This window comes from Lactuca saligna, chromosome 2 (assembly GCF_052625555.1).
Source record: "Lactuca saligna cultivar CGN05327 chromosome 2, ASM5262555v1, whole genome shotgun sequence".
NCBI classification, from domain to species: domain Eukaryota; kingdom Viridiplantae; phylum Streptophyta; class Magnoliopsida; order Asterales; family Asteraceae; genus Lactuca; species Lactuca saligna.
In genome coordinates this window covers 118,992,330-119,006,073 of record NC_136418.1, presented here as the reverse complement: position 1 = coordinate 119,006,073, position 13,744 = coordinate 118,992,330, and the positions used below count along the sequence as shown (strand labels likewise).

The window sequence follows — 13,744 nt, the reverse complement described above, 5'->3', positions numbered from 1 at the left end:
GATCATGGTAGATCTCGACATATCGACAGAAAATATCACTTCATTAGACATCGTGTAGAAGAAGGACAACTCGTAGTGAAGAGGATATCATCAGAAGATAACCCAGCAGATCCGCTTACGAAGGGACTGAGTAGGGTTAAGCACTTGCAGCATGCTTGGAGTATTGGGCTGAAGGATGATATTAGTATAGATTAGATAGTATTAGAAACGTATAATAGATAAATGTAATTAACATTTGATGATTAAATAAAGGAGTTTTATTTATGAGTAAAGTTACTGTCACATGTTAATTGTTTAACTATTGTTTCACTTTGCATGTTTTGACTTCCAGAATAATTGAGTTTATTAGGAATAATCGAATTATTCAAATGGTCCATAATCGTTCATATGTTGGGAGTAGATATGAATGAAGATTGTCATGAATTGGTGTGTAGAATGTCTAAATGGTGTTAGACATGGTAAGGGTTGCTGCAACGTTCATGAGTGCTTATGAACTAGTTTTGAGCATTGGAATAAACCCGCGCTTGCTGGAATCACTTTATGGAATACGATATAAAAGATGATCGCAAGACGATAATATCATATAGTCTTAAAACCTAGATATATGATTTATTATTTGTTAATTGATTGTGCATTGATAATGCGAAAACGCATCAGTAACTTGGTGTTATAAAACACATTGTTGTGTATAGTTGGTTAATGAATAAGTAAATGCATATAAGTCGAAGTTTATCTGTAAATTTTATCCTAAGAGGGTAGAAGAGATATCTTGGCCACTCGATGATTTGATTTGACTTATGTGCCAGGCCCGGTCAGAACTGAATTGATGTGTTTGATTAAGTTCTATGTCAAATAAATCGGAGATCGAGAAATCAAATGCTTGACTAACCATTCCATAGGATTTTCAGCATGATATCTAACAGAGGACTATACGATCCCTTATCTAAAGGACAAGATTGATTAGATCAGAGTTGACAGCGTCTTTGAGAGCTACGATTGCAAACCGAATTGTACTTGTATAGTTACTAGACTTATCCAAGTGGGAGACTGTTGGAATAGTGTCTAAGGCTGCAACTATATTAGGCAAGTATTTGATCCGGTTGTGCATGGTCCTTTTGGGTTGCCTTCACCATAGCAACTTGATGGATGATTTGTTAAGAGAGAGTAAATATTATAAGGAATAATATATGGTTATTTGATTAATATAAGTCATAAATTAATTGGAATTAATTTGGTGACTTAAAGAGATTAATTAAATAAAGGGGTATAAACTGTCAATTGTTTGATAGTTAAACTTTAGACTATAAATCCATTGGGATATGCTTTGGACGAATTCTATGAGATATAGGATAGCTAAAATCGCCCAAAGGTTTATCTATGGAATGGATTTGGATAGCCTTAAGAGAAGATTATCCAATTAGGGTTTAGGTTGTAACCCTTAAGGAGTCTACAAGTATAAATAGACCCTAGGGGTGAGGGAATTCGACACACCATCTAAAGTAGAGATACTCTGGCCGAATTCCTCCCCTCTCCTCTCTCCTAAATCATCTTGCTTGCTATTGGTGTTTGTAAGCCATTAGAGGAGTGACATTTGTGACTCTAGAAGCTCCAAGACAACAAGATCAACAAGGAATCCAAAGGTATGATTCTAGATCTGTTTCAATGTTGTTATTTAACCTAATTAACCATTAGAAGTCTTGGATTCAAAGCATGTTTAATTAGAAAGCCTAGATCCGAGCATTAGGGTTTTGCATGCGCACATAGGAAAGTTCTTATGGCTAAAACCCATCACTAAGTGGGTCAAGTTGGGAAACCTGGTGAGTACATAGGGTTTTCAACCCACAATAATATAATTATTTTGTTTAATCATCAAACAATTAAACCAACTACCCAACCTCATTATCTTCTTTATTGTTAAGGGTCTACACTAAGATTCATCTATCCTGCATTCGTTCAATCCAAAGTCCATTGCTTCTAGGGCTTTTATGACAGGCACTAGGTCCATAGTTGCCAATGCTCTTTCGTAAAGCACTAAATCCATAACTGCTAAAGTTCATTTATCGGGCACTAAATCCATAGCTATCATCGTTTATCTAACAGGTACCAAGTCCAAAGCTACCAGCGTTTATCTAATAGGTACTAAGTCCATAGCTACCAACATTTATCTAATAGGCACTAAGTCATAGCTGCCGATGTTATCGATTAGCCACTAAGTCCATAGTTGCCAATGTTTATTTATATCATCTTTTATCTCGCATCATTCATCTACCCATGTTTTACCCAACATATCCGTAGATATAAAATACGTATACAACTTAAATCATTAAAAATATGTATAAAATTTTCATCCAGCATAGATATCAAGAACACATATAATTTGCACAAATAGCACGTAAGTTATATTAAATATTTCATATCTATGTGTAAGATGAAATTAACTATTCACTCACTTGTAAAAGTGATGACTCCAGACTTGGACAGCGCTCCGCTTCTTAATAATATAATTTCCTTCGATAAAATGTAATATTATTACCACTAGATTTTAGTCTAATATTTACCGTGACTAATTAATAGTCTTAGTATCATTATTATTATATAAGCATTTAAGAAATACTTCTCAACCACTTTGTACAGACAGGGGCCATACATGAAACACCGGAGGGCAGGACCATTTTGGCATTAAAGCACTTATGAAATCCAACAACCCAGGTGGCCCTTCAAACCGGATTCCCCGTACCGCGAGTAGTTAAAAAAGGCATTATAACGACACTTATATAAATCATAATAATAGCCCAAATATTGGTTATAAGTTCATAATAACAACACTAAATTTAAACATAAGTTATACTTAAAGTATGTAAGCATATCTCACTTACGGGGTTTTGCCTAGGAACCGAACTCTGAGGGGGCAAAACTTTCGAGCCGAAAGCTCTTTTTCTTAGAGCCTTCTGGCGCTCCGGGACCCACTTGGAAGTTGCTAGGGATTAGGAGGGAGAGATTGGAAGTGTTGAGAGAGAAAGAAGGGTGAAGGTGAGAAGATTATGGATGATTTGCTCATCTATTTATAGGCTGTCTGGGGCCAATTTACATCGTGAAACTTAAATTCACATTGTGGACTTGCGTGGGCACCAAGGCGAAGCCTGGTGCGGACACGTGGCGCACGACGCAGGTAAAACAACCAATCTTTAAAAATTCATAACGTTCGCATATGAACTCCGTTTTTCACATTTTTTTATCCAGACGTAGGTAATGACAAGATCTACAATTTTCCTTTTGACTCCATTGGTTAATTCTTGACCAATTTTTAATTTAACAATATGAGAAGATTACACAGTTAAATGACCGTTTAAGATTCATAACTTCTACATACGAACTCTGTTTTAGTCTGTCTTTTGATCGTTGAACTCCTATTAATGAGATCGTCAATTCTCATTTAGGTGGCATTGGCCAAAAATCGATCGATCTAAAATTCAAATTTCGGGTTGTGCATTGTTATGTCAAATCTTAGAAAAATCATAACTTCCTCATACAGAATCAGATTTGGGCGTTCTTTTTATGCACACTCACGGTTTAACATATACTACAACTTTCATTGAGATCTCTAAGGCTGAAAAAAAGTTTATCAAAAATTCACTTTTTACGTTACGCGGTGTCGTGTCGGTTTTGCCGTAAAACTTCGATGAGCCATAGCTTTTTCGTTACAACTCAGATTTCGGCGTTCTTTATATGTACAGAACCCTTGTAAGATATACTATAACTTGGTTAAAATTATTCATTCTAAATAATCTTTCATCAAAAAGTCATATTTTTACGCTTATTGTCTCTAAATTGACTAGCCGGAATCTGCGGGCGTTACACTAAATAAGGTATACACAAAAGTCATGTATTTATAACCAGAATCTCCAATACGAGTGCGTGATACTTTTGTATAGATCTATACAGGAATGATGATCCCATACCCTAACTACTAGCTACAGCCATACCGACAAGTTATGGGTGACAAATATTATAAATATCTCGACGCCTGAAGAATAACGAGGCAGACACGGCATCTTAAAAGCACGGTTATAAAAACTCACATAGAAAAATGACTATACGTACACTTTACACGAAAACACACTTCTTCAAATGTTTTTATACAAGAATAAAACTATATATTTTACATTGTTTCTTTGCATGGAAAACACTTAAACATTTCAGTTTGGAACATTTTTAACTACAAATCATTTCTATGGAAAATATTGGATTTTCTGGAACGAGTACCCTCATTTTTCTAATGAACGGCTTACATCTCATTTATTAGAAAATATTAGATTTTCTTGAAACAAACACGATATCTTTTCAGGAAAGGCTTACTATTTTCAAATGAACTCACCAACTTAATTGTTGACACTTTTTCAAACAACTTGTATTCTCAGGAAGTGGGTAAAACAGGTAATTAATAGCTTTTGAGGGTGGGGCGGCAAGGCGTCAAACAAATCTTTTGTCAACATATTGTAATTGAATTTTTTGAAACATGTAACACTTACAATGATGTAACGTTTTCAATTATATATATGATGGTGTTGTTTGCTTTCCTTACTATTATACAATTGTTATGATACAACACATAAAAGTCATCCACCCCTGGACGTTTCTGCCATCTTGGTTTGGTGGTGTGACACATATTCATATTGAAAAGTCTCTACGTGCGAAGGAAAGTGAAAAATCTAATAAACCTAAAGGGAAAGTTGAATCTAGACAACTCTCGGTTCATATGGTTGAAAACATAGCAAGAAATCCGAACCGAAAAGGACATGGAATATATATGTAGGAACATGTCCCAAACAACTCCAATAAAAAGAAAAAGGATCTAGTTTGTTCGAGGTTGAATAAGCTTGAGCATTGCAAGCGTGATTGTCCTGTGAACTTGGGCAACATTGGTGTTGGAATCAGTGGAGCAAATGGAAAAGTGAATGGGTCTTCCACCCAAGTTAAAGGAGGTCAACTTTTGACTAACTTTGATAATTCTAATCAGATTTATTTTTATTATGTTTCCCTCATTCCTGAATCATTCTTTGTACATGTTGATGTTGCTTGGTGGATCGACTCCGGGGCAACGACCCATGTATGAAAGGATTAACGGTTGTTTGATACACTAACTCCGCTTGAAGATGGATCAATGCTGAAAATTGGAGATGATTATATTATTTCTATTTGTGGTGTCGCTGTCGTGTTTCTTGAATTTACTTATGGAAAGACAATTAGGCTTTTTGATGTTTTGTTTGTTCCTAAGATTCACAAGAATCTTGTTAGTTATAGTTGTTTGAATTCTAATGGTTTTAAACAAGTTATTGAGTCGGTTAAGTTCATTTTATCTAAGGGTGGAATGTTTGTTGGCTTTGGATATTTAAATAATAGAATGTTCCATTTAAATAATACTGATAAATTATTACCTGTTAAAAATTTTGCATTTTTATATTCTGCTTCTAATGTTGATAAATCTATGCTTTGGCATGTAAGATTAGGCCATGTCAAATTTATAAGAATGCATGAGATGTCAAAAGATGGATTAATTCCAGCCTTTGATATGACTTCTGATAAATGTAAAATATGTGTGCTTATAAAAAGTGACAAAACAACCCTTTCCTAGTGTCACTAGAAATTCAAATGTTTTGGAACTTGTACACAGTGACCTGAGTGATTTTCACTTCACTCCTTCTTTAGGAAATTAAAAGTATGTAGTCACCTTCATTGATGACTACACTCGGTTTTGCTATGTGTATTTGTTACATTCTAAGGATGAAGCCTTAGAAAAATTCAAAATATACAAACCGAGGTGAAGTTGCAATTGGACAATCTGCATAAATGTCTTAGGACTGATAGGGGAGTGAATATACGGATCTCATATACTTCCAATCAGTGGGTATCATTCATGAGACCACAACACCTTAAACACCCCAACAGAATGGTATTGATGAACGTAAAAATCAAGTTTTAAAGGAAATGGTAAAGTCGATGTTGTCATACTTGTGATTGAGTGATGGATTCTAGGGAGAGGCCATGTTAACATCCTGCTATTTATTAAATAAGGTTCCGAATAAAAGGAAACAAATAATCCCATATGAACTTTGGTTCAAGAAAAAGCCGAATCTAAGTTATTTTTAGGTTTAGGGATGTTAGGCAGTTGTAAACCTCACTGAGCCCAAAAGGAAAATTTTGGGAGAACGTGGAATTGATTGTATATTCATTGGATATGCTGAAAATTCAAAGGCATATAGGTTTTATGTAATAGAACCTAATGATTCGGTTTCGATTAACACCATTATTGAATCATGGGATGCAATTTTTGATGAGATGCTTTTTTCATCGATTCAAAGGCCTAAGGATCTGACTTTTTGTACTTATAAAGTGCAAAATTCAGAAATTCAAGATGGTGGTAATGTGCAAGAACCACAAGAGCTTTATAGAAGCAAAATAGGCCAAATTGCGAAAAATTTCAGATTCGACTTCCAACTGTATTTGGTGGAAGGTTCAAGGGATACTCTTATTTCTATAGTATTGAAGATATCCTAATACATATCAAGAGGCCATGGAGTCTCGCGATGGTGCCTTTTGGAAGGAAGCAATTAATGATGAAATGTCATCAATCCTTGAGAACAACACATGGGTGTTGTCTGATTTGCCTCCAGGTTCTAAATCACTTGGTTGCAAAATGGATTTTAAAAAAGAAAATGAATGTTAATGGGATTATTGACAAATTCAAAGCCCGATTAGTCATTCAAGGGTTTAGAAAAAAACTCGGTGTTGACTATATTGATACGTATGTTCCGGTTGCACGTATTTCTACTATGAGATTGTTGATTACCTTGGAAAGTATCCACAATCTGGTTATTCATCAAATGGATGTGAAAACAACCTTTTTAAATGGTGAACTTGATGAGGAAGTTTACATGAAACAACCATAAGGTTTCATTATGCTTGGTAAAGAGCATATGGTTTATATACTTGTCAAATATTTGTGTGGGTTGAAACAAGCGCCTAAAAAATGGCATCAAAAGTTTAATGAGTTTATTTTGTCTTTTGGTTTCAAGACAAACCAATGTGACAAATGTGTTTATAATAGATTTGATGATTCTACTAGAGCTATAGTGATAATTTGCTTGTATGTAGATGGCATGTTGATTTTTGGTACCGACCAAAATCAAGTGGATGAAACAAAGAAATTGTTATCATCTATATTTTCCAAGAAAGATTTGTGAGAGACTAATCTAATTCTTGGAATAAGAATTAAAAGTATGAACAAATGTTTGGTAATGACTCAAAGTCATTATATTGAGAAAATTCTCAAGCAGTTTAATTGTATTGATTGTTCTCCTATGAGTACTTCTATAGATCCAAGTGTGAAATTAATGCCAAATAAGGCGTTCCTATTTCACAATTGGACTACTCTAAGGCTATTAGTAGCTTTATGTATGCCATGACAAGTATCAGACCTGATATTGCTTTTGTTGTGGGCAAGTTGAGCATGTACACTAGTAATCCTAGTGTTCAACATTGGCAAGCAGTGAATAGAGTGTTTAAGTATCTTAAAGGAACCATGGATTATGGTTTGAGCTACTTGGGGAGTCCTTCGGTTTTAGAAGGTCATTCGGATGAAATTTGGATGACCAACATGGAGAACCATCCCTCATCTTTTGGTTGGGTACTCTTTCTTGGGGGAGGTATCATTTCTTGGGCTTCCAAGAAGCAATTTTACATTACAAACTTAAAAATGGAATTTGAGTTTGTTGCATTAGTAGCTACTAGTAAAGAAGTAGAGTGGCTATGGAATTTAGTCTATGAGATTCCTTTGTGGCCTAAACTGATAACACCTATTTCTATCCTTTGTGATAGTGCATCCCCTTTGGCTAAGGAATACAACCAGGTTTATAATGGCAAGTCTAGACACCTAGATGTTAGACATAGTATGATTAGAGAAATAATCGTCAATGGTGTGATTTCGGTTGAGTTTGTGAAATCGCAACAAAATTTGGCAGATCACTTGACTAAAGGTTTGACAAGAGACTTAGTGCACAAGTATGTAATCGGGATGGGATTAAAGTCCATTTAGTTCTATAATGGTGAGATACCCAATTCCCTCCTATTATAATGTTAGCAGTTGAATTCAATGTGGAAAGCTCATACTTATATATTGGAACACATGAAGTATTCATCCTAGGTATGTGTTCGGTTCTGCAAGTTAGCCAGGTTGAAATTTAACTTCTTAATAATTCCTTTGATAAATGTATGTGTAGATACATGAAAAGGAGTTACCTATGTGATTGTGAAGTGTAGCTGCATTTCAAGAGGTTGTGGAATTGACCTTAATACGATCACTAGAGGATTGGGACACACGAATTTATAATAGTGTCAAGTTGTATTTTGCTAGAAATTCAATAAACTAGTATGTATTTTACTTTCTAGTATTCAAATGGGTTGATGAGTTCAATTTTTAGAGCACTCTGATTCTCGAGTATTTTCAAGTGTATGATACTAAGTGGAAATTTAATCGTTTCGATATTTTCATTATGTACTAGTTTGGTTTGTTTTGATAAGGTTATGTTTGTTCAAGGTTTACACTAAAATGGGGGAGGATTGTTGGTGATTTTAGTCTCAGCATGTCATTTTATGTAATTGGAACTAACATGTAAGCTAAGAGGCTTCATAATTTGTACTCTAATGTATGTACGAGTTTGTGTAGAGTGCACACATGTATAGGATTGAATTAGAAGTAGGTTCGACGACAAGTCAGGGGTCCATGTGCAGCGCCCTTTTGGCGGGGTCTAGGGGCAGCGCCACTAGCGGGGTCCAAGGGGTAGATCCCCTGGCCGGGGTCCCGCTTCTGGAGATGGGAAACACTAAATCCTCATTAAATTTTGGATTTCCTGAGGGTGATTATGGTAAAACTAATGAAATTCACGGGAAAAACGAATTTTACATATGGGAACATAGTGGGAAAAACGAATTCTTGAGGGTGATTATGGTAGAACTAACGAAATTCGTCAATTTTGGAAACCCTAAATCCTCATTAAATTCTAAATTTCTTGGTTTGCTTCCAAAGTAATCCATGACGGCCAACCCTAAGAGGCAAACCCTAAATCTCATTTATTATATAAATGACTTTTCTCTTTGAGAAGAGGCACACAGTTTTTAGCTCTCTTTTCTTCAGATGAACATAGAATCCTTGTAGCAATTTAGCTTACGATTTATGTACCTAGATTCATAAGTGTCCTCTTGGTTTATCGTTCCTCTTGGTTTATCGTAGGCTGGATTTCTTGCAACCCAGACATAGGGTAGAAATATCAGTTTGGAAAGTGTTCACACGATCTAAGGGGTATCCAGATCTCCTACATAAACCCCAAATCTTCCAACAACCATAAGGACTATTTTTATAGTTTTGTCTTTCTTTTCCTTTTCAATCAGCAAAAAATGGATGAATGATTTTGAGAGGGAGATGCTAATCATTTATTTTCATTCCTAAAAATAATCAAAAATACTTGTCTCTCTAATGCAACTCCAACAATTTCACTAAAAAGACACTAAAATAGTGTATCTTTAACATCTAACTTTTTTTTTTCAATCCAACCACACTAACAACTTACACTAAAAATATTTTTTAATATTATAACATAAAATAAAATAATTATTAAAGTTGTCATAGTTATAAAAACTAATCAAATTAGTATTAAACAATTCAAAAAATATTTTAATATGATGAATAGTGTTATACAAAATTCTTCATTTTTCACGACAAAACAATAATTTTATGTATCCATTGGAGTTGAATCATTTCCTTCGCATCCTTGCAATAACTCGAGCATATGGTGTTCAATATGTAACTAAAGCACCTAACTTTTATTTATTGTTTAATTTAGTTTTCTAAAAGGGGTTTAGTGCAAATTCACTCTAAGTACGAGGGTATGATGCAGACTATCCATTATCCGAAGGTCCTACCCGAGTACTTGGCGACAACTGGCTCCTACTTGGTCAAATTATATGTGCCAAAGAATTGGGTCAAATGGAACCATTTTTATTCGTAGGAAAACAGGTGTTATCTTGGAATGTTCCTAACATGGCTGTCAACCCAACTTTTCTGCATAACAAAAGTCGAACCAAGTCTAGTCCAATTGCGATCTTTCTCAAGTTACAATTATAATTCAAATTTCATTAGAAATCGTTGCTCATCTTCTTTGATCCCTTAAATTTCGTAAGTTTAGGGAACAAAGAAAAACATAGAGAAAAATGGAAACCTTAATACCCACATGGCAAGCTTCGGTTTTGGGTGGGGTTTTGGCATGGATTGTGGTGTCTTCGATGTTCAATGTCACGCGCATAATTAGATCTTTAACCCAACCATGGGTGTCGAGTTGCGTAATCTCTGGTATTCCAATTATTCTCCAGATCCAGGTATGCGCACCATATGTTTGATCAAATGACAATACGAAGTTTGACATTTTCAATTACCCGTGTCCATTCATCTCATCAATTCATGACTTTTTCAAAAAAAATTGAACTGAATTATTACTTTCTGCTTGAATCTTTCATGCGTATTTGCAGAAAGCCCCCATGTCACTAATCTCATCTTGTTTTTCATCGTGCTGAATTCTTGATCAATTGCATATTTTGCAGAAATACCAGCATACGTTTTTGGATGCGTTATTCACTGGTTTATCTTGTCTTGTTTCCGTCCCTTTCTATACCGGCTTCCTTCCCTTGCTATTCTGGGTAATTAAGTAATTTCACTTCTTGTATATGAAATTTCTAAATAAAGACATCATGCCTCCGAATAATGCAATAAATCGGTGATTATATTATAGAGTGGACATGGGAAACTCGCAAGGCAAATGACACTTCTAATGGCAGTTTGTGATTACGCAGGAAACTGTATAAAGGTATACAATCAAAATCTTTCTTGATTATAATCTTTCTGAATGCTATTTTGGGTTTATATTTATGATTTATCTTTCTTGAATATTTGCTATATCTTCTAGGATGTAGTGTCAGCTCCTAGACCCAAATCTGTGAGGATACTCACTGTAACTTCAGATGAAAAAGATTTTGCCATGGAATACGGATTACCTTCTTCACATACTCTTAACACAGTCTGCTTATCAGGGTATGTAATGTAATAATAATATGACTTAATCCATTTTTCAACCTTTTTCCATTTGGCTTAATCCATTAAGTTATTATAATCTCTTTTTGGGATTTTCAGGTACCTCTTCCATTACATCTTGTCATACAATGAAACCTCAAATGCATCTTTTCATCTTCTAGGATTTGCATTCGTTTGCGTGTTTGTAGGGCTTATTGGATTAGGTAAGTTTCAAAATCTTTTCTTATTGCCCCCTTTATCTTTTAATATAGAGTAAATTACTGAAATCGTCCCTGTGGTTTGGTCAAAATTGCACATTTGGTCCCTAACTTTTTTTTTGCACTCGGATCGTCCCTGTGGTTTGATTTTGTTGCGTTTTTTGACCCTATGGTTTGGTAAAAATTGCATGTTTGGTCCCTAACTTTATGTATGTAAGGGACGAAAAATGCAACAAAATCAAACCACAGGGACGAAAAACGCAACAAAATCAAACCATAGGGACGATCCCAGTGCAAAAAAAAAAGTTAGGGACCAAACGTGCAATTTTGACCAAACTACAGGGACGATTTTAGTAATTTACTCTTTAATATATTTAATTAACTTGATTTCTTAATCTTTTTTTTCAGGAAGAATATATCTTGGAATGCATAGTGTGATTGACATCATTTTTGGTCTTTTTCTTGGATTGGCAATACTTGCATTTTGGCTCTGTGTCCATGAACATGTTGACAAGTTTGTAGTTTCAGGACAAAATGGTACGTGACATGACATAACAGCCTGTACTTTGTTTGTGTTTCAGACTTATGTGATTGGGACAATAATTGTGTAAAAGACGTAAATGTCCTTGTCATCATAGTAATGTGTAGTTATGTTTTGCAGTTACATCCTTTTGGGCTGCACTTAGCTTCTTGTCATTATTTGCGTATCCAACACCAGAGCTTCCAACTCCAAGCTTTGAGTATCACACTGCGTTCACAGGCGTTGCTTTGGGAATTGTAAGAATATAAATTTATTAACTTCCATTTCTATAAGAGTAAATTACATGAATGGTCCCTATGGTTTGGGGTAATTTGCACGTTTGGTCCCTAACTTATTTTTTTTAACTCGGAAGGTCCCTATAGTTTGTTTTTGTTGAGCGTTTGGTCCTTGTCTTACCTAAAAAGACTATTTTGCCCTTGATTTTTTTAATTTATTTAAATAAACACACCCCAACCCTACTTCCACGTTACACTATCTTACCTTACCTACCCTATCTTATTTAAATAAATAAAAAAATCAAGGGCAAAATAGTCTTTTTAGGTAAGACAAGGATCAAGCACGCAACAAAAACAAACTATAAGGACCTTCCGAGTTAAAAAAATAAGTTAGGGACCAAACGTGCAAATTACCCCAAACCATAGGGACCATTCGTGTAATTTACTCTTTCTATAAAGAATACAACCATTCCATTCTGAATTTCCCCATGACAATTTTATTATTAGAAAAGTTTTTAACTTGTAATCACCTATTTACTCATCATCATAATCATCATTAAGAATGTTAATGGTGTTAGATTTAGGTTCAACGATTCTTCAAGTGTATTATAGAAAGAATGAAATTTGTAGATTTCATATTTTATCGATTTAGTCACTTAACTTTTTAGGGTTTAATCACTAGAACAAATAGTTAAGTGACTAAATCGATAATATGGTGAAAGTACATTTTTCCTTTAAGAAATCTTCCCAAATGCAAATTTCACAAGTGGAAAATTGTTTTTAATGAGAGAAAGATGCTAAAAGTAACAAATTTGTATGTCTAATCATGTGAATACATTGATTAACCAATTTCTATTTATATTAATATTATCCAGGTGACTGGGGTCCAACAAACATATGATAACTTCCACCATGAAGATGTGCCACGTGTATTCACTTCTCAACTACCAATAGCCGTCTTTTTTTGTAGGATCCTAGTTGGCATCCCCACCATACTCCTAGTGAAATTTTGTAGTAAAGCTCTTGCAAAATGGATTCTACCAATTACAGCAAATGCATTAGGGATTTCTATAAAATCTTCAGGATATGTCCCGGGTTTGACTGGTTCTTCCATGGTCAAAAAGTCAAACGAAGTCAAACAGTCAAATGGGTATCTCCAAAAAATGTTTTTTAGTAATCAAGATTCGTTCGATGTGGATACAGGAATAAGGTTGCTTCAGTATGCTGGTCTTGCTTGGTCTGTGGTGGATTTTGTTCCTTCAATCTTTTCTCAACTCAATTTGTAATCATAATTCTTTGGTTTTTTTTAGGTGTAGTTAACAATAGTGGATGTATGTAGACATTAATGTATATTGTTTGTTTGAATTTTTATGTAATATAATTCAAGTATTTTTGTAATTGATATCATCTTGATACAAGAAGTTTAAGTTAAAAACATTAAATTTCCAAATGTTAGAAACTAAAATATAGATATGCATCATATCATATTATCATTCATTTGTTGTTAGTTTCGTCCATCAATTAAAATCGATACTGTTTTTATTCATAGTCGTCGCTGATTTTATCGTTATTTTCTTCACCTCTTTTGCTTCCATCCTTTTTTTTTTTTTTTTTTTTTTTTTTTTTTTTTTTTTTTATATCTTTCTCCTTCCCT

The 13,744-nt window shown here is 34.4% G+C and overlaps 2 protein-coding genes across 2 annotated transcripts; both read left to right on the top strand.

Annotated features, from left to right (window-relative positions):
* Positions 1–7,459: 7,459 nt before the first annotated feature.
* Positions 7,460–8,092, top strand: LOC145030024 (secreted RxLR effector protein 161-like). The gene has a single exon (XM_078978463.1). It carries the CDS (start codon positions 7,460–7,462, stop codon positions 8,090–8,092), a length of 633 nt encoding a protein of 210 aa, XP_078834589.1.
* A 1,967-nt stretch (positions 8,093–10,059) lies between these two features.
* LOC145031420 (lipid phosphate phosphatase delta-like) lies at positions 10,060–13,488 on the top strand. Its single transcript, XM_078979964.1, has 8 exons — positions 10,060–10,428; positions 10,651–10,746; positions 10,839–10,913; positions 11,013–11,137; positions 11,237–11,340; positions 11,743–11,871; positions 11,996–12,111; positions 12,966–13,488. Exons 1-8 carry the CDS (start codon positions 10,264–10,266, stop codon positions 13,374–13,376), a joined length of 1,221 nt encoding a protein of 406 aa, XP_078836090.1. The 5' UTR covers positions 10,060–10,263; the 3' UTR covers positions 13,377–13,488.
* The last annotated feature ends 256 nt before the right edge of the window (positions 13,489–13,744 follow it).